The sequence below is a fragment of the Mandrillus leucophaeus genome, unplaced genomic scaffold, assembly GCF_000951045.1.
Source record: "Mandrillus leucophaeus isolate KB7577 unplaced genomic scaffold, Mleu.le_1.0 Scaffold692, whole genome shotgun sequence".
Taxonomy (NCBI): domain Eukaryota; kingdom Metazoa; phylum Chordata; class Mammalia; order Primates; family Cercopithecidae; genus Mandrillus; species Mandrillus leucophaeus.
The window spans coordinates 2,621,934-2,642,430 of NW_012107497.1; the positions used below are offsets into that span (position 1 = coordinate 2,621,934).

A 20,497-nucleotide genomic window follows, 5' to 3' on the forward strand; every position below is an offset into this window, starting at 1 on the left:
TTTTCTTCTCTGCAATAGGTACGGCCAATGGGCTTAAAATATTCAGTAAACCATGCCGTAAAGAGATGTGCTATCATCCAGGCTTTGTTGTTCCCTTTATAGAGCACAGGTAGAGTCTATTAGCATAATTGTAAGGGCCCTAGGATTTTTGGAATGGTAAATCAGTATTGGCTTTAATTGAAAGTCACCGATTGCATTAGCCCCTCACAAGAGAGTCAGCCTGTCCTTTGAACTTTCAAAGCCAGGCATTGATTTCTCTCTAGCTAGTCAATGAAAGTCCTAGATGGCATCTTTTTCCAATAGAAGACTGCTTCATCTACACTGAAAATCTGTTGTTTAGTGTAGCTACCTTCATCATCTTAGATATTAACTTGATCTTCTGGACAGTTTGCTGCAGCTTCTCCATCAGCACTTGTTGCTCCACCTTGCACTTTTATGTTATGGAGAGAGTTTCGTCCTAAAGCCTCATGAACAAACCTCTGCTGGCTTCCAACTTCTACAATTTCCTCACCTCTCTCAGCATTCATACAACTGAACAGAATTGATCCTTGCTCTGGATTAGGCTTTGGCTTAAGAGAATGTTGTGGCTGTTTTGAACTTCTGTCCAAACCACTAAGGCATTCTCCATATTAACAACAAGGCTGTTCTGCTTTGTTATCATTTGCATGTTTACTAGACTAGCACTTTTAATTTTCTTCAAGAATTTTTCCTTTGCATTCACAACTTAGCTAACAGGCACAAGAGGCCTAGCTTCCAGCCTATCTTGGCTTTTGACATGCCTTCCTCACCAAGTTTAATCATTTCTAGCTTTTGATTTAAAGTGAGAGGCATGCAACTCTTATTTTCCCTTGAACACTTAGAGGTCATAGTACAGTTATTAACTGGCATAATTTCGATATTGTTATGTCTCAGAATAGGGAGGCCCAAGGAGAGTAACAGAGGTAAGGGAATGACTGACTGGTCAGTGGAGAGTTCAGAATACATACATTAATGGATTAAGTTTGCCATCCTATATGGGCACTGTTTGTGGCACCCCAAAACTATTAAAATAGTAACATCAAAGATTACCAATTACCCGTCACCATAACAGTTATAAAAATATTGAAAAAGCTTGCAATATTGTGAGAATTATCAAAATGTGACACAGAGACATGAAGTAAGCACATGGTGTTGGAAATGTTGCTGATAGACTTGCTTGATGCAGGGTTGCTACAAACCTTCAGTTTGTAAAAACTGCAGTATCTGCAGAGCCAATAAGGCAAAACTCAGTAAAATGAGGTACACCTGTACATATACATACATGTGTCTAAATATCCATTCACACATATGCATATGTGTATATGTGCATATTATACCTATATGTTGATATGTGTATTATATGTCATACCTAATACACATATATATGTATATACATGTATATCACACACATATATTCATATTGTAAATTGAAAAGTTTCTAGTGCTGTATCCCAATCTTTATGGTGGGCCCTCCAAATCATTTGATAAATATATTGAATAGTGATGCAGCAGCTATCTTTTGAATACATACTCCATTTTTAGAAATATAAATCTTTTTTAAAAGTTGGAATAATATATGAAGTTTGGTGTTCAGTGCAAAAGGTTTTAACATATAAATACTATGAAAAGCAAAAGTTGCATCAAGTGTATCAAATACAAATTATATGTATTGGAGGACAGAGGGACACATTAAATTTAAGGGAATCTGAGGAGAATATTGACTTCCTGTGTTCAATGAGTGAAAAAGAAAAGTGAAGTGGGAGTGTTTGAAAGGAAAGATGAGCTTTTCCATGCTAGGACAGCACAGGTTTTAATACTCATAGAAGTTTTTAGTTTTGTATAGGAAGTATGATCCTCCAGCCCTTCCAAGTTTACTCTTCTACTGAAATTACAAATGAAAATTAATAAATGTTTACTATGCTTCAAGTGCAATAGTTATAAAGTGTCTGATTAGCGGTCCCACATTCAGATGTTTGTTATGTAAAATATTCATGCTAAATAATATAAATGCTAAAACATTTGTATTTATGATTTTCCCTTGGTTTGCTAGATGGAGATTAAATTATCCAAATTCAACTGAGAAGAAAAATACGGAATAAATGGAATTTTAGTTTAAAGGAAGTCAATGAAAGGATTAATTAAGTATAAAATAATCCCATTTTAATTTATCATAGAAATGGGTTTTCTGAGACATTGTTGTAATCAATAATGTGAAGATGTAAAATTTCCCAAAAAATCGCTAAAGGAAATCCAAAAGTAGAAAAGTAGACTCTGTATTTAACTCTAGCGGATTATTTAGAAAGAAAATAATCTGTGCCATGAACCTTTCAACTGTCTGCATGAACAAATGTCTCTAGTAATACACACTCTAACTCAATTCCCATAGGCTAAAAGTTGCAACAGTATTTATTTGCCCATTCAACAATTTTTTGTTTAGCACCTACTATGTGTTAGGCACTTCCAGGGATGTGAGTGAACAAGGTAGTTATGGGCCTTACTCTTATAGAGGATAATTCTTTAGGAATGGTCAACACTATACATATACACATAGTTTGACTAATTGTGATGTGTTTTGAAGGAGGAAGCAAAGGAATTGGAACAGTTTAAATAAGACTGTAGGTTGGCAGTGGAAACAATAGTCTTTGCTATCATTTTTCAAAAATTCCAATGAATGGGAATGACTACTGTTGCATTAAGTTGCGTGTCTCCCTCTGACCCATAGTGATTCTCCATTATCAGAGAGGTAGGACATGTTTTTCAGCATACGTGATAATGTCAGATTCAGATGGTGAAAGTAAAATTCTTAATGCTTAGAAATCACATAATTTGATCAAGTCATTTAGATATGTTATTAAGTTGTTGTAAGATACGAAGAAGTAGCTGTTACTACTGCCAATAGCATAAACTTTGGATTCAGACCTAGCCGTGTTTGAATATTAACTGTTCTACATCCCACGAGGTTGTGGGCAAGCTATTCACATCATCGTCACTACCATCACTACTATCCCATCCACCCTTGATTCATATTCTTATCTGTAAATTGGCAATCTGTTTGAATCAGGGTGGGGGAAGGGAAACAGTACTCATTATACAAATGGTAACTATGCTATCATCAATAATATAGTCTACAGCTATGGTGAAGCTAATCAGAAAACATTGTCTATTACCAGTAATTAGCAATATCAGTAAATATCACAAGAAAAGTCCCAGCTGTCAGTGAATAAATAGAAAATAGTGGTTTGTCTTAAGAGAAACACATACAAAACGAATGGTGGTGACAGTGCTTTAAGTTAACTCATCAGTTTATATGTGTAATGCATATATAATTTCAAATGTATAATTTAGACATTGTACATGGATTTGGCTTGGTACTTTATGGTATACATAAATGATAAATGTATAGGTTGAAAATTCAGTTACTTTTTTTCCTTTTCTTAAATCATTTTTACCTTGGGGAAGATACGGTCTTTTGTCTACTTCCTTAGAATAATATGTTTTATTTTCTCTTAAAGTATTTTGAGACCATATAACCATTTACTACACCAAAATGTTTTTTTTACAAATGGGGTATTCAAGGGTGAATTTATAGTGGCTGGGGACCTATTCAGAATTCAGTAAGTAAAACTAGATTTTCTGATCTGAGATCGGAGCTATTTCTACCTCTAGCAAAGACATACAGTCATTCCGGGTGCTGCATTTTCAGGGAACAATGTGTTTTCTTGGCAAGGGGCAGTAAGACCATCAATTAGTAGTTCTACATGTAAAGTAGTTAAACTCCTGTTATAAAGGAACTGAAATTTGCATACATAACCATTAACACATGAAGTTAGTTATATACAATTTTGACCAAAGTGCCTGTTTGCCGCTGGTATTTAGTATAATAAGAACTGGAGAAAAATAGTCTATCTCAAGAGTATGTGCTGAGCACCCATAAGTTGCAAGACAACGTACTGGGCAGTTTGAGATTATAGTAATTTGGGATTTCCTACTGATGAACTGAGAGGGAACAGGTACAAACACAGTATACAAAGGAAACAGTGGCATGAAGACACTTACACACAGCAGTGCTGGGAGGCTCCGGGATAGGAGAGGGAGGAAGAGAGATGTGGGTTCATCAGGAGCTGCTCTCTGGGGAAGATTGTCCAGGCCCTGACTGATGCCTGACATTGATTAATTGATGCTCTATCCTAGTGTTTAACAAGTGTTCCATCCATAAAGTCTTCTGTAATATTTAACTTCACTTCCGTCAGCTTCAATTTCTGCACATTTCTTTTGTCCTCTTGTCAAGAGAGCTAGGCAGCAGATAGTAACAAAATGCTTATATTCATATACCTAAAGGATTTTTTTGTCATGCTTCAGCCTTCTCCAGACTGAAGAAAAGCAAATAATACAAAAAAAAATCATTCTTCGAAAGGCCTATTTGTCTCATTAATAAATAATAAGCTTTGATACTGTACTTTAAGTGTTTACCCTTTGGAAAGAAAATAATTTTGACAGTGATGTAGAAATAATTATTTGATATTTATTTCAAAACAAAATTTATACCCAATACTCAAAACAGAATTTTGTAAAACAATAAGTGTATAAAGTCATATGAACATTAGGATTATTGAGATTAATAAAGCTAAAACTAGTGTCTATTCATATAAGTTATGTTAATTGTACTGTCATTATTGCATTTTACTTTTTTGAAAAGTAGAAAGTTAACGCCTGTGTTTCTCTGTGAGTATTATTATATAATTCAAGAAGATATTGGATGAATTTTTTTAACTTTACTTTGTTTCACATCTCTGTTTCTTTTCTCTGCATCAAAAGCTACATTTTTGTGCCCTTATGTACCCAGCAGAAATTGATCTGCAATACATGTGGTGTCTCCAAGGGTATATTTAAATTTAGTAATTTTATTGCTAACTGTGAAGTTAATCTGCACTCTATGGGTTCTTTTCCCCAGGAAACTGAAATCGCAGTTCAAGCTAAACAACCGGATGTGGAAGGGATTTTGTCTAAAGGGCAGCGTTTGTACAAGGAAAAACCAGCCACTCAGCCAGTGAAGGTAATGAAGCAACCTCTAGCTATATCCATTACCTCATAATGGGTTATGCTTCCCCTGTTGTACATTTGCCATTGACGTGGACTATTTATAATCAATGAAATAACTTGTAAGGAAATACTGGCCATACTGTAATAGCAGAGGCAAAGCTGTCTTTTTGATCAGCATATCCTATTTATATATTGTGATCTTAAGGCTGTTAACGAGTCATTGCATTAAAGAACTCATTTCTGTCCTGGTGTGCTGCCATCAATACAAAAGTAGTCCCACCTTCAAGGTAGATTAAATTCTTTGGGGTTTTATTGCTTTGCTTGCCAGCCTTGATGCTTTTCATATTGTTTGGTTTAATTCAAATCAAGCTACTGCATCATAGTGTCTGTCTCCAACAGCTGTAAAGAATCACAATATGGTCTGTGACCTTTCTTTCCTTTGTTGCTCTTTCTTATAAAAGAGGAAAATCGGCACTGAGGCTTCAGTATTTCATTGGGTCAAGAATTTTTAGTGAAATGTCATGTAATTGTTTATTTCTTTGGCAAAAAGCTGGCCTGGGATAAAGCTTTCTATTTTGTTTTCTTCTCCATATACATGTTGAAGTCTAGGTCACATTTATTCACAGGCTATTACATAAGGAGGGAGATGGAAAGCCAGGTCAGTTTTCAAAAAATAGCTAATCAATGGCTTCCATTTGCAAATGAGAGACCAGTGCTAAATACACGTTAGCAATAGGTTACCTGATTCTCTGTACCTGACCGAAATTATAATGGTTCCCATTATGATGAAGGTTCCTGAGATCCTGTAATTGTGGTTGTTTATTGATCAGTCTTAGTTTCTCAGTGAATGTTGCAGGCTTGGATACAATGAACCTCGCCCTCATGTTTAAAACTGCTTGAAAACAGTTCAGGTCAATAACCTCATTATACAGAACCAGTTTGTCCTTGCAAACAACATTACCATGACTTAGATTCTGTCTCTAAGGTCACTGCATAGTTTCCCTTGCACTTGGCCCAAGCTTAATTTCTAGAAGATTGTTTGTTTTCCTTACAGCTTACAAGAGACTTTTCCTTAGGTAAAGTTGAAGTTTGCACTGAACTTAATGTCCAAACACCAGACACTGAAAATCACAGGTTTCTCTGTGGATATCAACATACATTTATTCAGGAATATATTGCAACCACTCCAAAAATCTAGAAAAGTAATTTGTATACAGTTCAAGCCCAGTATAATCATTTTTCATAAACTAACAAAACTAACAATGTGCTCAGTATTTAATTCGAAGAGCTAGAGAAAGTCCTGAAAGCAGCAAATTTCAGAGTTTCTGTTGATGTTCTGAAGAAAGCCAGCCCCCAGAGCAGTTAACAGGGTGACTTTCATTGTAGCAAGCCATGAAATGCACAAATGGACAATTGCGTACATTTCTGTCTACTCTTTGTTGATCCTCAAAGACTTTATGCCTTATGGTGTATGACTATGAATTAAAGTTTGTCACTAATTGTTAGAGATCACAAAGGTGCATGTAATTTGGCTTTTACTTTTGTGCCTTTGTAAAAGAGAGAGAGAGAGATCTTAATTAAAAGCCAGTGAGACAATTTTTGCTTTCATTACGTACAAAACAATCCAAATACTTGATACTAACTTATCACACCTCCACCCACACACTCAACTACTGGGCCACTTGGAGATAAGAAGTGGGATCTGCCATGCCTGAGCATATCTGCTTCCTGCTAATGCATTAGTGATGTAAAAGGAGAATTACTTTTCTGGAATAAAAGGAACAAACCAGGAGCTGTTGCTTTCCTTCTCTCACAACCCTTAAAACCATTTTTGTAGCAGACAGCACTGTTCTTTCCTTCCTTCTTTTTTTTTTTTTCTCCTTGCCTGCTTCCCCATTTTCTCTCAATTTGGCACATTGGGAGAAGCTGAACTTAAGGGAAATTTTATTCCTGTTTTCCCATTTTTCCCTTGGATTTGGAGAAGAATCAGCATATCAAGTTGGCTGGGCATGGTGGCTCACGCCTATAATCCCAGCATTTTGCGAGGCCAAGGCAGGCAGATCACCTGAGGTCAGGAGTTCGAGACCAGCCTGGCCAACATGGCGAAACCCTCTCTCTACTAAAAATACGAAAATGAGCCAGCTGTGGTGGCAGGCGCCTGTAATCCCAGCTACTTGGGAGGCTGAGGCAGGAGAATCGCTTGAACCCGAGAGGCAGAAGTTGCAGTGAGGCGAGACCACGCCGTTGCACTCCAGCCTGGGCTACACGAGCAAAACTCCATTTCAAAATATATAGATATAGATATAGATATCAAGTTCATAGGGGCAAAAATGCAAGACTGATTTGGAAATTATGGGGAGTAAAAAAATAGTTGACTCATGCAAAACTTTTGCTATGGACCATGACCTTGGAAACATCTGAAGATTAGCTGGGGTTTGTGGTAGCCTGAAACAACTAGAGGCTCAAAAAATGACCTCACAGTTTTGAACATGACACCCAGCAATACAAGGTAGAAAGCTGTGAGGGCTGTTTAAATCTCTGCATGGATCAAAAATTTATTTTTAAAGGTTAGAGTGATTTTTCTGAAGGACGCTCCATTGCTCTGACAGAAAGTGAACAAAGCCTTTTTCAACTTTGAGTCCATATATCAAAATTTAAAATGTGTCCTATTTCTCATGCCTCTTCTTCACTCTGGGTCTTGTTACCTCTTAATAGAAGAGGAAACGAGTCTGAGTAGCCTGCAGCACATTTTCATGAGAGAATTGTGTTTCTGTTTTGTTTTGGGGGCGGGTGCATTTGGAAACTGTAATAATTATGAAGAAAATGATATTCTTTAAAAAGAAAATGAAAATCTCTCATGATGTATATGTAAGATCCAGTATTTAAATGGATAATTAGTATGTCCACTGCTTACAGACATTCTAATTAAAGACACATCAGGGAATTATTCTGTTTCTTAGGAAATTGACTTGTCTATTGGCACCTCCGCATTCTGCATCAGACAGCCTGTCTGTTCAGCTCCTACGCTCACCTCCCAAGCTGAGTTCTGACTGGAAGCTGGGTTAATCCCTGTTCAGTTTCTTTCCTCTTTCGTCTTTCCTTCACTTCATCAACTTCTTTAAGATTTCTTTTATTTTCAAAGATGGTATATTTCTGTTTTCTTTTTTGAAAACTCTGACTAACCAACTTCTTTATTTTCTTTGAGGAATTCCTATAAAAGGTCAAAATTATGAAATAATACTACTAATGACATATATATAGTACTAATCTCTGCTGCAAAATAACTGGAAAAATCTTAGGATCATATGATCAAATACCTCTCCATCTTTGTTTAACACTTCAACTCTCTCTCTCTTTTTCTCTCTCTCCTTCTCTCCCTCTCTCTCTTCTCTCTCTGTCTCCCTCTCTCTCTCCCCCTCTACACACATACTTTTATTTATTTGTATGTTATTTCTTCATCTTAACTTCAGAAATTATTGAAGACTGACTATATGAGTTATATAAATTGTTTAAAATTTTGCTAAAGTTATAGTTTTGGTGTAATGTATTACATTAATGCCATAGATGAAATAGTTTTTAATGTGTTCCATTTTTCCATAGAGTAATAACGAGGTCCTCAATAGCACCCCATTTAGCAGTTTAAAAGCAACAAAAACTACTGCTATCAGTAACAACAATATAAACTACAAACGAAATGAGCCATTTGTTGTTTGGTTTTTATTATAAAATTGTATTTTTAACTGTCTTGAACTTAAGCATTTAGGCGCCATTTTCTTGTATTCATACTCATTTTTAACTTAAGTTAGAAAACTACACTTTCAGTTAACTTTTAAAAATGTGTTCATATACTTTCAATGCTTACATCACCTGCCATGTATTAGAACTGAGAGCGTTAATGGAATTTTAAATGTCTTGATTACTTTCTAAAGTGATAAAATGAAGCCAGCTGGTTTGCTTTGCTAACTTTTTATATTATCAAAAAATGTTACTTACATAACCTAATTTTACTTACTGCTCTTGAATTGTTTTTCAATGTAATAGAAAAAGGTGTGAGGACCTTTCTGTGTTTGGCCAAAGGGTTCCATCTCAACCTTTAACACAAAATAATTGCTGTAGACAAATGGTCAAGAGGGCAATTATAATCTTCCAGGCATCATTTCCTCAGATATGAGCTGCAAAATGACAGCATCATTAGTCATTTTCAATTACAGTCAATCACAACCAGGGATGTTTCATTTTCCCAGCTGTTTTGTTGTTAATTAACTAGATTAAGCTGTTTTTTTTTCCTTCCAATGAGTTTGTTCTACTGCCAACATCAACATCTTAACATTTTTCAAAACTTCTTTAGGGTTTATTTTTTGCCTAACAATCTTTAATATATTACTCACAACAGATGTGCATCTCAAGACTTATTCACAGTATAGCAGGTCGAATGGTATTTCATTGGTCAAAATGTTGCCGAAATCAATATAATTACCATTAAAACAATACTTGGATTTCATAAATCATCTGTCATGCATACAATCTCGTTTACCTGGTGTAACTTCACTTATAGCAACAGAAATCAATAGAGAGATAACAGATAAAAATTGTCCCCTCAAATGAACAAGTCTATTTTGACTGACTCATTTAGTGAGTACAATTCCCATGCCAATAACACCAGAACAAGTTGGGAGAGGACGTCTAGAAAGAAGATAACAATGTTAGAAATACTTAATAATTTATAAGTAAATTCATAGTAACATTTTATTTTTAAAAAATATAAGTTTGCTTTACAACTGAAAAAAAGTCTTGGAGTATAAGAGGTTGAATAAATGCTAATCCCAATGCATAAACTTAAGGAGAGCTTCACTTTCCCAATGAGAAGAGAAAAAAATTATAATAGATTTTTGGGCAACTTGTAAACATAAACATTTAGAAATATGGATGAGATTGTCAAATTTCTAATTATATTCAATTTCTTAATTGAGTAGCATTTCCATATTTCTAATCTTACATTTTATAAAATAACACACTCATTTAGAAATACCTGGCACATGTATATTTTATGAAACAATTTCATTCAAATGCTCCGTGTGTATATTCTAGAATTCTAGAGCTCATCACCTTGCTAAGTTATTTGTAATATGGCACTGTTTGAATCCCCACATAATACTCTGAAAGCCCTCTGGCCAAGATTACTAGCAACATACCTGTAATCAACAAATTAAGAATATTTACCTTGTTGCAGCAAGAGCGTAAAACACTTCAGACAGAGTGTGGGCATGTCAGTAAGAGGGCGTTGGAAAAAGCTTCTCACAGAGCTCAGCTGGCTGCATGATTCTAAGGAGGAATTCAGAAAGCAGAAGCCATTTCTGGATTAGATGCTTTCAAGAAACAGAATCAATGTAGTGATTAGGTATCTTAGTGTTTATCTAGAAGATGAGATTAAAGTAGGGCTAGACACGTCATTGGTAAAGGAGCAGCAATGCCTCATATGAGTCATTTCTGTGATAGCAGAAAGGCCTTGTCTCTGTCTTGTTTCAAACACGGCCATGGGGTGGCCTTGTGTCTACCTAGTTTATTTCTATGAGTGTTTTTTAACATCCAGCTGGGACCATCATGGCCTAGCTAGCTGCCAGCTGCCAGCTACCAGCAGGGCCATTTTTCACGTTCTCAATGCTGTAACTGAAATTTTTATCCCAAACTTCAATACCCATTCACAAAATATTAGGACAACTGTTTTTTTCATTTTTCATAGATATGAGTTTTGTTTGTTTGTTTGTTTGTTTTTGAGACAGAGTTTTGCTTTTTTGTTGCCCAGGCTAGAGTGCAGTGGCACGATCTCGGCTCACAGCAACCTCCACCTCCCAGGTTCAAACGATTCTCCTGCCTCAGCCTCCCAGGTAGCTGGGACTACAGGCATGTGCCACCACGCCCAGCTAATTTTGTATTTTTAGTAGAGATGGGGTTTCTCCACATTGGTCAAGCTGGTCTCAAACTCCCGACCTCAGGTGATCGGCTGCCTCGGCCTCCCAAAGTCCTGGGATTACAGGCGTGAGCCACCGCACCCAGCCAGATGTGATTTTTTTAAATTTTCCCAATAGACTCACATTTTGTTTTTGCTTTTTAAATTGTTTGGCTTTTTAACAAATTCTTTAAAAGACTTGTTTACAATGGTCTCCGAGTGATTGTGAAGCTATACATTAGGAATGATTGCTCAAGATTTATCAACTTGCTTTGCCTCCCTTTTTAATTAAGCAAATTCTGTCAGAGTACTTATATAAGCATCACATCTCTTGAGGTTATTTCAGGCTAATATACAACATTGTGGTTCAGAATAAAATAATTGAGACATAAGAGGTAGTCTTGAATATGAACCAACTTTCTTTTCTGAGAGAACATTTCAGTGAAAAGTCTCATATGCTCAGTAGCTCATGCTGAAATTAGGGAAGTATTTTAGAGATTTGAATTTCACCTCTTGTCCTCAGTTGTATTAATTACACTTAAAAAGACAGACAAAGAGACATAGATGTTTCAATTACAGTATTCAAATGTATGCCTGTATATGTACAGCCGTAAGTAGAGTCCTTTATTTATTCAGTAGATATTAATTGCATGCCTACCATTGACAGAAGATATATTTTTAAATTTTGAAAATCTCAAACTCAGAGTTTAAACTATATTCTAGTTTACTTTTTTAAACAAATGATATTTTTATGATTGTATAAAACAAATACATTATTTTCCCTTATTCTACATCAAATAATATTTCTAGAAGACTTTTTTCCTTATCTTAATGATAGAAAACATAAAAATCGTTTAATATTTTTTAAATATCCCAAAATATGAGGCAAGAAAGCACCCACAATTGTAGCTATCTTAGGAAACTGTTAATTTCTTAAAACATTTTTTATATTTAATTTTATGTATGTATAATTGTACATATTTATATGTGGGGTACAAGTGATATTTTGCTTATTTTTTGTAATTTCAGTAGTTTTGGGGGTACAGGTGGTTTTTGGTTACATGGATGAGTTCTATAGTGGCAAGTTCTGAAATTTTTTCTGTATCCATTACCTGAGTAGTATACACTGTACCCAATAAATAGTCTTTTATCCCTTACCTCACTCCCAAGCTCCCCACTTAGAGTCCCCAAAGTCCATTATATCACTCTGTATGTCTTTGTATCCTCAAAGCTTAGCTCCCACTTATGAGGGAGAATATATGGTATTTAGTTTTCCATTCCTGAGTTACTTTACTTGGAATAATGGCCGCCAGCTCCATTCAAGTTGCTGCAAAAGAAATTCCTTTTTATGTCTGAGTAATATTCTATGGTATATAGATACCACATTTTCTTTATCCATTCATTGGTCGATGGACACTTGGGTTGGTTCCGTATCTTACAATTGCAAATTTTGCTGCTATTTTTGTGCTGCTGCTTTCTTTTTTGTACGTCCTTTTCTGGTTTTGGTATTAGGGTGATACTGACTTCATAGAATGATTTAGGGAGGATTCCCTCTTTATCTTTTGAAATAGTTTCAGTATAATTGGTACCAATTCTTCTTTAAATGTCTGGTAGAATTCAGCTGTGAATTCATCTGGTCCTGGGCTTTTATTTGGCAATTTTTAAATTACTGATTCAACCTGGCTGCTCATTATTGATGTGTTCAGGGTTACTTTTTTTTTTTTTTTGAGATGGAGTTTTGCTCTTTCGCCCAGGCTGGACTCCTGTGGCATGATCTCGGCTCACTGCAACCTCTGCCTTCCGGTTTCAAGCAATTCTCCTGCCTCAGCCTCCCAAGTAGCTGAGACTACAGGCACCCACCACCACACCCAGCTAATTTTTCTATTTTTAGTAGAGTCGGAGTTTCACTATGTCGGCCAGGCTGGTCTCAAACTCCTGACCTCGTGATCTGCCCGCCTCAGCCTCCCAAAGTGCTAGGATTACAGACGTGAGCCACCGCGCCCAGCCGAAGTGTTCAGGGTTTCTATTTCTTCTTGATTTAAACTAGGAGGGTTGTATGTTTCCACGAATTTATCCATTTCCTCTGGATTTTCTAGTTTGTGTGCATAAAGGTGTTCATAGTAGTAGTGAATGATCTTTTGTATTTTTGTGATGTAGGCTGTAGTGTTTCCAGTTTCATTTCTACTTGAGCTTATTTGACTCTTCTCTCTTCTTTCCTTGGTTAATCCTGCTAATGGTCTATCAATTTTGTTTATCTTTTCAAAGAACTAGCTTTTTGTTTCATTTACATTTTGTATTTTTTTGTTTCAACTTCATTTAGTTCTGCTTTGATCTTTGTTATTTCTTTTCTTCCGCTGGCCTTGAGTTTAGTTTGTTCTTGTTTCTCTAGTTCCTTGAAATGTGACATTAGGTTGTCAATTTGTGCTCTTTCAGAATTTTTGATGTAGGTATTTAACACTATGAGCTTTCCTCTTAGCACTGTTTTTGCTGTATCTCAGAGGTTGCAATAAATTGTGTCACTATTCATTTCAAAAAATATTTTAATTTCCATCTCAATTTCATTGTTAACCCCAAAATCATTCAAGAGCTTAATTTCCATGTGTTTGTGTAGTTTTTTCCTTTTGGAGTTGATTTTTAGTTTTATTCCACTGTGGTCTGAGAAGATACTTGATATGATTTTGATTTTCCTAAATTTATTAAGACTTTTTTGTGGCCTCTTGTATGACCTGTCTTGGAGAATGTTTCATCCGCTGATAAGAATGTATATTCTGCAATTGTTGGGAAGAATGTTCTGCAGATATCTGTTAAGTCCATTTGTTCTAGGGCATAATTTAAGTCCATTGTTTCTTTGTTGAGTTTTTCTTTCAATGACCTGTCTAGTGCTGTAAGTGGAGTATTGAAGTCCCCCACTATTATTGCATTGTTGTCTATCTCATTTCTTAGGTCTAGTACTATTGTTTTATAAAGCTAGGAGCACCAGTGTTGGATGCATATAAATTGAGTATTGTAGTAAATATCTTCTTGTGGAACTAATCCTTTTATCATTATACAATGTCTTTCTTTATCTTTTGTTTACTATCGTTGCTTTAAAGCCTGTTTTGTCTGATATAAAGCTATTCCTGCTTGCTTTTGGTTCCTATTTGCATGGAATATCCTTTTCTGTCCTTTTACCACAAGTGATATTTTGATACGAGCATATAATATATAATGATCAAATCAGAGTGATTGCAGTATCTATTACCTTAAATATTTATCCATTTTAAATTTTAAAAGGAAAGTTATATTCAGAAATCACTTTTTCTTGTAACTAATTCCTGTTCTTCATAAAGAAGAAATTTCATAGTTTGATATAGTTGTCTTAACATTTAATGAATATTTTCAAGCAAAGTATATACAATGGAGAATAATGCTCAGCTGCAAAAGTCATCTATAATGAATTTAATTTTTCCATTTACAAAAAAAGTACTCCCAAAGTTTATCCATTTTGGTGGAACATGAATTCACTCTGATTGTTGAGTTTGGAGCTCTTGTGCAGAAAACCTTGGACCTGCAATTTAGTTAGCATATTCAAAGTTTTAAAATTATAGAGATGTAGTCAAGAACAGGACTTGATAGCTATTATCCCACTGATTTGCAATTTAAATAAGTTGGGACTTAAGTACATATTTGATTTCCTTAAATTTGCTTATAGATGATTAACATGTATAGCAAAATGTTACCTTTTACAGATTTTTATTGAGCATTGCTTAAAGATTATTATATGATGAACACCTGACTAGTTACTACAGCCAAACATTTTTCTGTTATGCAGATGAATTTTACAGCTTGAATGATGAGAGAATTGAAAACATGGGCAAATGCCAGAGAAGTGAAAAACAAAATGAAGCAAAACAAAAAAGAACTTGCATAATATATAAATAATCCATTTCAACTCTACAGTACACCAAATTCTTGGAAAAGTAGCAAGATTGTTTTTGTGATTAGCTAAATCAAAAACTGTAGTCATTTCATAAGTATTTGCTAATAATTATAAAAGATTAGAAATTATACAGTTCTGAGCTTATTGAACCTTTGACCCATTGCAACATCCTCAGACATTTGTGGTACATTGGGAGTGCCATTTAATTTTAAAAATCCACCTCTACATTAGAGATTATAGTAACCCCTCATTTACCTATCTGGAGATAAGAGTGGGAAAGATAATATTTGACCAAATGGACAGATGGGAGTGCCATTTAATTTTAAAAATCCACCTCTACATTAGAGATTATAGTAACCCCTCATTTACCTATCTGGAGATAAGAGTGGGAAAGATAATATTTGACCAAATGGACAGACTATTTAGAGTTTATGTATTAATAAAAGAGAAATTGCATGCACAAACATGTTATTTTCTAGGTAACTAAAACCTAGTCCTTTAATAAAGCACTGAAAAATTTTTATTGTAACTATTTTAATGAAAACTTTTCTTGAATATCTTCTGTTTTGCTTCATTAAACAGTGCATAATATCTGACCAACAAATTTATAGTGCTTTCCAGTTCACAGCATTTTTACCATATAAAATATCTCATTTAGTTTCTCCAACAAAGCTATGAGTTACGTGGTAGTATTATATCCATGTTTCAAGGATGATAAATCTTAGTGACCCATCTGATTTTCCAAGGTTCATACAACCAGTGAATTAGGAATGAAACTCAAGACTTCTGATTCTAAATCCTAATGTAAATTAACTTTTCTTAATTTTCAGGGATGTCGTTATCACATCAATTTTTGTTCTGTTTAGTGATACAGTGATATATGAGGAACATGAAATTCAAAGCACTGTTTCTTCAGTTGAGACCCAGTTGAAGTGGTTGATTTGCTTTTAGAAGCTAGACTGTAAGATAAATAAATACCTTTAAATATTAAAGCAAACTCAAATCACTGAGATACTTACACCATGAGAAGAAAGTGGAACCCAAGTCAACTGGTAGAAACAACGAACTTTGATCTCTCTTTATCCACTCATTCTGAGGGACAATATGCTTACTGAGTAGAAAGATGGGCATACCCCCAGCAGTAATTAAATCAGTCCTAAATCTATCACTGTCTCTCCTTTTCTCTCTCTCTCAGCACATATAGGTGATTTCCTATAAATTAAACGGCATAGGATGAGATTTCATCACATGTTGAACTGTCATTTCATTGATAAATGACTAAAATTACCACATTTCTCAGTTTTAAGTTTTTTATGTTCATTGTCTCCTATTGCTACTTTCTGTTATCAGAATGGTTACTTCTCATTGCTTTTAGTATTCTGTCTTTGTAGAGTTATAGAAACTTCACAGGGAAACCAGAAGATCAAATATATTACTCACTAGTGTCTTACAATATTTAATTTTTAGTGTTTAGGTTCTGATGTCAGGACAGAAAAATATCTTCCATGAGTGATGACTTTCAAGGGTGGCTTTCCTGACTAATCAGAGGCATTATATTTTGTTTGCTTTTAGGTTCAAGACTGATTTTTAATAAATAAAAAAGTTACATGTATTGATATGCTAGTAAATGTTAACATCATGCATTCTGGATAAAAACATTGAAAGCCTTGATTTGACTTGATGTCAGACACAATAGATATAATCTCAAGAGCACTGATGATAGTTAAATTAGGAAGTGATGAATTCTTACTATATATTATGTTTTGTTCTTAGCACAGTTTTATATTTATAAAATTTAATTTATATTAATGGTTATGTTTAATAACCAATTAGCAAAATTACTGAAATGTGACAATATCTCTATTCCCATTTCTTTCCTGCTTTATCCTTTTAAAATATGTAATATTATTTATAAGTATATTTTAAATTTATAAAAGCTACATTGTACTATAAATCTTGTTTTTTAGCTTTTCAAACGTTCATAATTGTGTTTTAAAATCCATCCCCTGCCAGGCGCAGTGGCTTACGCCTGCAATCCCAGCACACTGGGAGGCCAAGATGGGCAGATCACCTGAGGTCAGGAGTTAGAGGCAGCCTGGCCAACATGGTGAAATACAAAATACAAAAATTAACCAGGTGTGGTGGTGCCAGCCTGTAATCCCAGCTACCGGGAGGCTGAGGCAGGAGAATCACTTGAACCCAGAAGGCGAAAGTTGCAGTGAGCCAAGATCACACCACTACATTCCAGCCAGGGCAACAACAGTAAAACTCCATCTCAAAAAAATAAAAAAATCCATCCACATTGCTCTACATATACCCTTATCCATGTCTTTCACATACACACCCATGTTGTCCTCAATTCCCCACAATGCAGCAACAAACTTTCTTGTACTTCCTTATGACCTTAAGAATGTGAGAGAAAGTTCTCCGGTATACACTGATGAGGGAATATGATCAGCCAGGTTTTTTGTTTGTTTTTCTGTTTTTTGCTTTTAAACTTATGCCCACTTTTCTGTTGGCAGTCAGCAGCCACATCTGAAGTTATAGCTCTCTGTTTTAGACAAGGTTTATTCTTCCCTTTGTTACAACCTAGTCCCTATAGGGACCTGAATTTGTGACCCTAGTTTGTGAGATTACTTTTTAAATACAGTTTGGTTCAGGATTTATAAAAACCTAATAAGGCTGGGTGTGGTGGCTCACACCTGTAATTCCAGCACTTTGGGAGGCTGGGATGGGCAGATTGCTTGAGTCCAGGAGTTTGAGACCAGCCTGGGCAACATGACAAAACCCCATCTCTACATAAAAATGCAAAAATATATATATCCAGGCAGGGTGGCATGCACCTGTAGTCCCAGCTACTCAGGAGGCTGAGGTGGGAGGATTGCCTAGGAAGTCAAGGCTGCAGTGAGCCGAGATCTTGACACTGCTCTCCAGCCTGGGTGACAGAGCAAGACCCTGTCTCAAAAGAAAAAAATAAGCCTAATAAAATGATTGCACACCTGGAAAACCTACATAGGCTTCCTTAAGTACCATATATATATATATATATATATATATATATATATACACACACACACACACACACACATATATATATACAGTCATTCATGGTGTGTAGTTCACATTGAAGTCAAGTTGGGGAAAAAGAAACTCATTTATCTCTTTCTCTTTTCCTTTATTCAAGTAGCCATTTTTATTTAATTTTATTCAATTCAGAAATATTTACTGAACTCCTCTTATTAGGAAGCACTGGATTGGATATAAAGAAAATACCATACAAGGCATAGAAGACTCAGTCCTGCCTTGCAAAGGGCATGTAGTCTTGACTGGAAAGACACACGCTCACAGGGTAGACTGTTTTAGGAATAAGGCTCAAAATCCTAAGGAAATTGAACACTCGAACAAAGAATTCTTAGCAAAGCAATTTTACTTCTGTGCAGAGGGGTGCCTCCTTGGCCAGTTGCCATGAGAACACACCTGAACAAAGGGGCACGAGAGCCTTTATTCCTGATGCAAGTCCTGTACCCTTTCCCCATTGGCCGGGGTTGGGTCATACAATCTAAACTAATCCCAGTTGGCTAAACATTTGACTGTTTAAGATAGGGTGGGCACGTAAAACCAAGTGGAGAGGAAGGGGAAGGGGTATCTGTAATGAGCTAGAAAGTTAGTCCTCTTTCCAGATAAGTAAATGAATGTGAGCTGGTACTGATAACGCTTGGTACTGAGGCGTGCCTGGGCATCTAACAAAGGCAAAAAGGAAAAAGGAGAAAAAGTGTGTGGGGGGGGGTGTACTATGAATTAAAGAATAAAAGATTGATCAGATTATTTGAAGAGAAACCTCATATCCCACAACTGGAAAAAACAATTTGATGGAAAGTTTTTCTTCGTCATTTACCAGCTCAAAATCTCAACTATCAAAGGCAAGAAAATAAACACACACACCCCTCTACAGCTTTACCTTTTTCTGTATGGCCAAAGCCTTCAGTCCAGCGGACCACTTCCCACTCCAATTACCATGTTAGCCTTGCAACTCACATCTCTGCACCCTTCTGATAAAGCCTCCACAATGCAAAACACGAATCGTATCATATTGCTCTACTTCTCTAAACACTTCCATCTACTCTGTGGTTTTAGAAGAGAATCTGATAACCCCACATTACAAAGCCTTAATAAATTGCCTTATTGCAGCTCTGTATCATTACTTATAAACACTGTAGTCTAGATAGCCAGGACACACTGCATTTTTTTTTTTTTTTTTTTTTAAGGCTCAATACCTCTTGCCATTTTGCACGTGGTTTTCCTTCTGTCTGAAATGCCCTTTCTCCACCTGGCACTTGAATGGCCCCTTCTGAAAACTTCTTAGTTATCTTTCAAAATCAGTTCAAATGTTAGCTTTTGTGGGTAACCTATTGACCTCTCCAGGCTGAGTTACGGTGTTCCCCCAAGGTGTCTTGTTGAAATCATTATTTTTTCCTAAAATCTCTGTTCTAATTTACTTACATGCCTGTGAATGCTTAGAGGTTACTAACTTCAGTTTTGTGAACTTAGTAACTGGCACAAAGTCTGGCACTGAGTAGCACCTGAACAATTTTTTCTCTGGAATAAATAAAGTAATGGTTTCATTGAAATGATTAGCATTAAATTAATGATTAGCATTAAACTACAATGTGTGTATAAAACATTCCGGTTAGGTTGGGTTCATTGCCATTCCTATTTACTTTAAAGAGTTTGTAATTTCTGGCTCTTTTCCAACTCTGATTCTTCAGACTAGAAATGCAATTTCTGCTAATATATTTATTTTAAGCAAACCCAACATCAATAAAGTTATTTGTATTCCTTATAACATAAGCATAAGAACGTACAGTGATATAAAAATGCAGCTATTATCTCTTACAGGCACTGGTAAAGCTTTTGTGACTAGCGCTACTATACTGGCAAGGTATTGCTGCTTGTAATGAACTAAATATTTCAGTGGCTTAACACAATAGGAGTTTTTCTCTTGCTCACATGGCAACCCAGCGTATGTTTTCCTAGTCAAGCAGCCTTCTTACATATGTTATTGCAGAAACCTAAGTCCTGTTCATCTTCTTCCTCTGCGTGCCATTCCCTTGGTAGCTTTTCTTTGCTAGGGTTTCGCAAGAGAATGAAATCCTGTTGAAAATGATCTGAGGGTCTGTTATGTTCTCAAGAATGGTACATAACTGGTCTGTGATAAATGCTCAGGTAACTGATTAGGTATTATAGATACTTAGGATTTTGTCATGAACAATCAGCATCAACATCATCTGGAAAATTGTTAAAAATGCAGATTATTGGGCTCCACCCAGTATCTACTAAATCCAGAACTCTGGGGCTGCTCTGCAGCAATTAGCAAGGCCTCCAGGTGATTCTGTTGATCCTAAAGTATGAGAACAACTGCTCTAGGGCATTAGGACTTAATTCTCTCCCCAGTAAGTTGTAAAGATTTGCTGTAGGACCTAAGAGTCTTCTGCTTCCAACAATGGAAAGGAAAAAAAGGTAGAAACCTCACTAAATTTTTCAAAGCCTCAGCCCCAAACTGACAAACACTTCTG

At 35.7% G+C, this 20,497-nt stretch overlaps 1 protein-coding gene across 1 annotated transcript in view; it reads left to right on the plus strand.

Moving 5' to 3' along the window:
* The window catches only part of LOC105555622 (dystrophin), a gene marked incomplete at its 3' end in the record, with an annotated part of 1,920,295 nt that overhangs the window by 1,417,722 nt on the left and 482,076 nt on the right, over positions 1–20,497 (plus strand). The window contains exon 49 of the mRNA XM_012002637.1: positions 4,970–5,071. Within this exon, the coding sequence (XP_011858027.1) occupies positions 4,970–5,071 (102 nt within the window). The remainder of the gene's footprint in view (positions 1–4,969; positions 5,072–20,497) is intronic.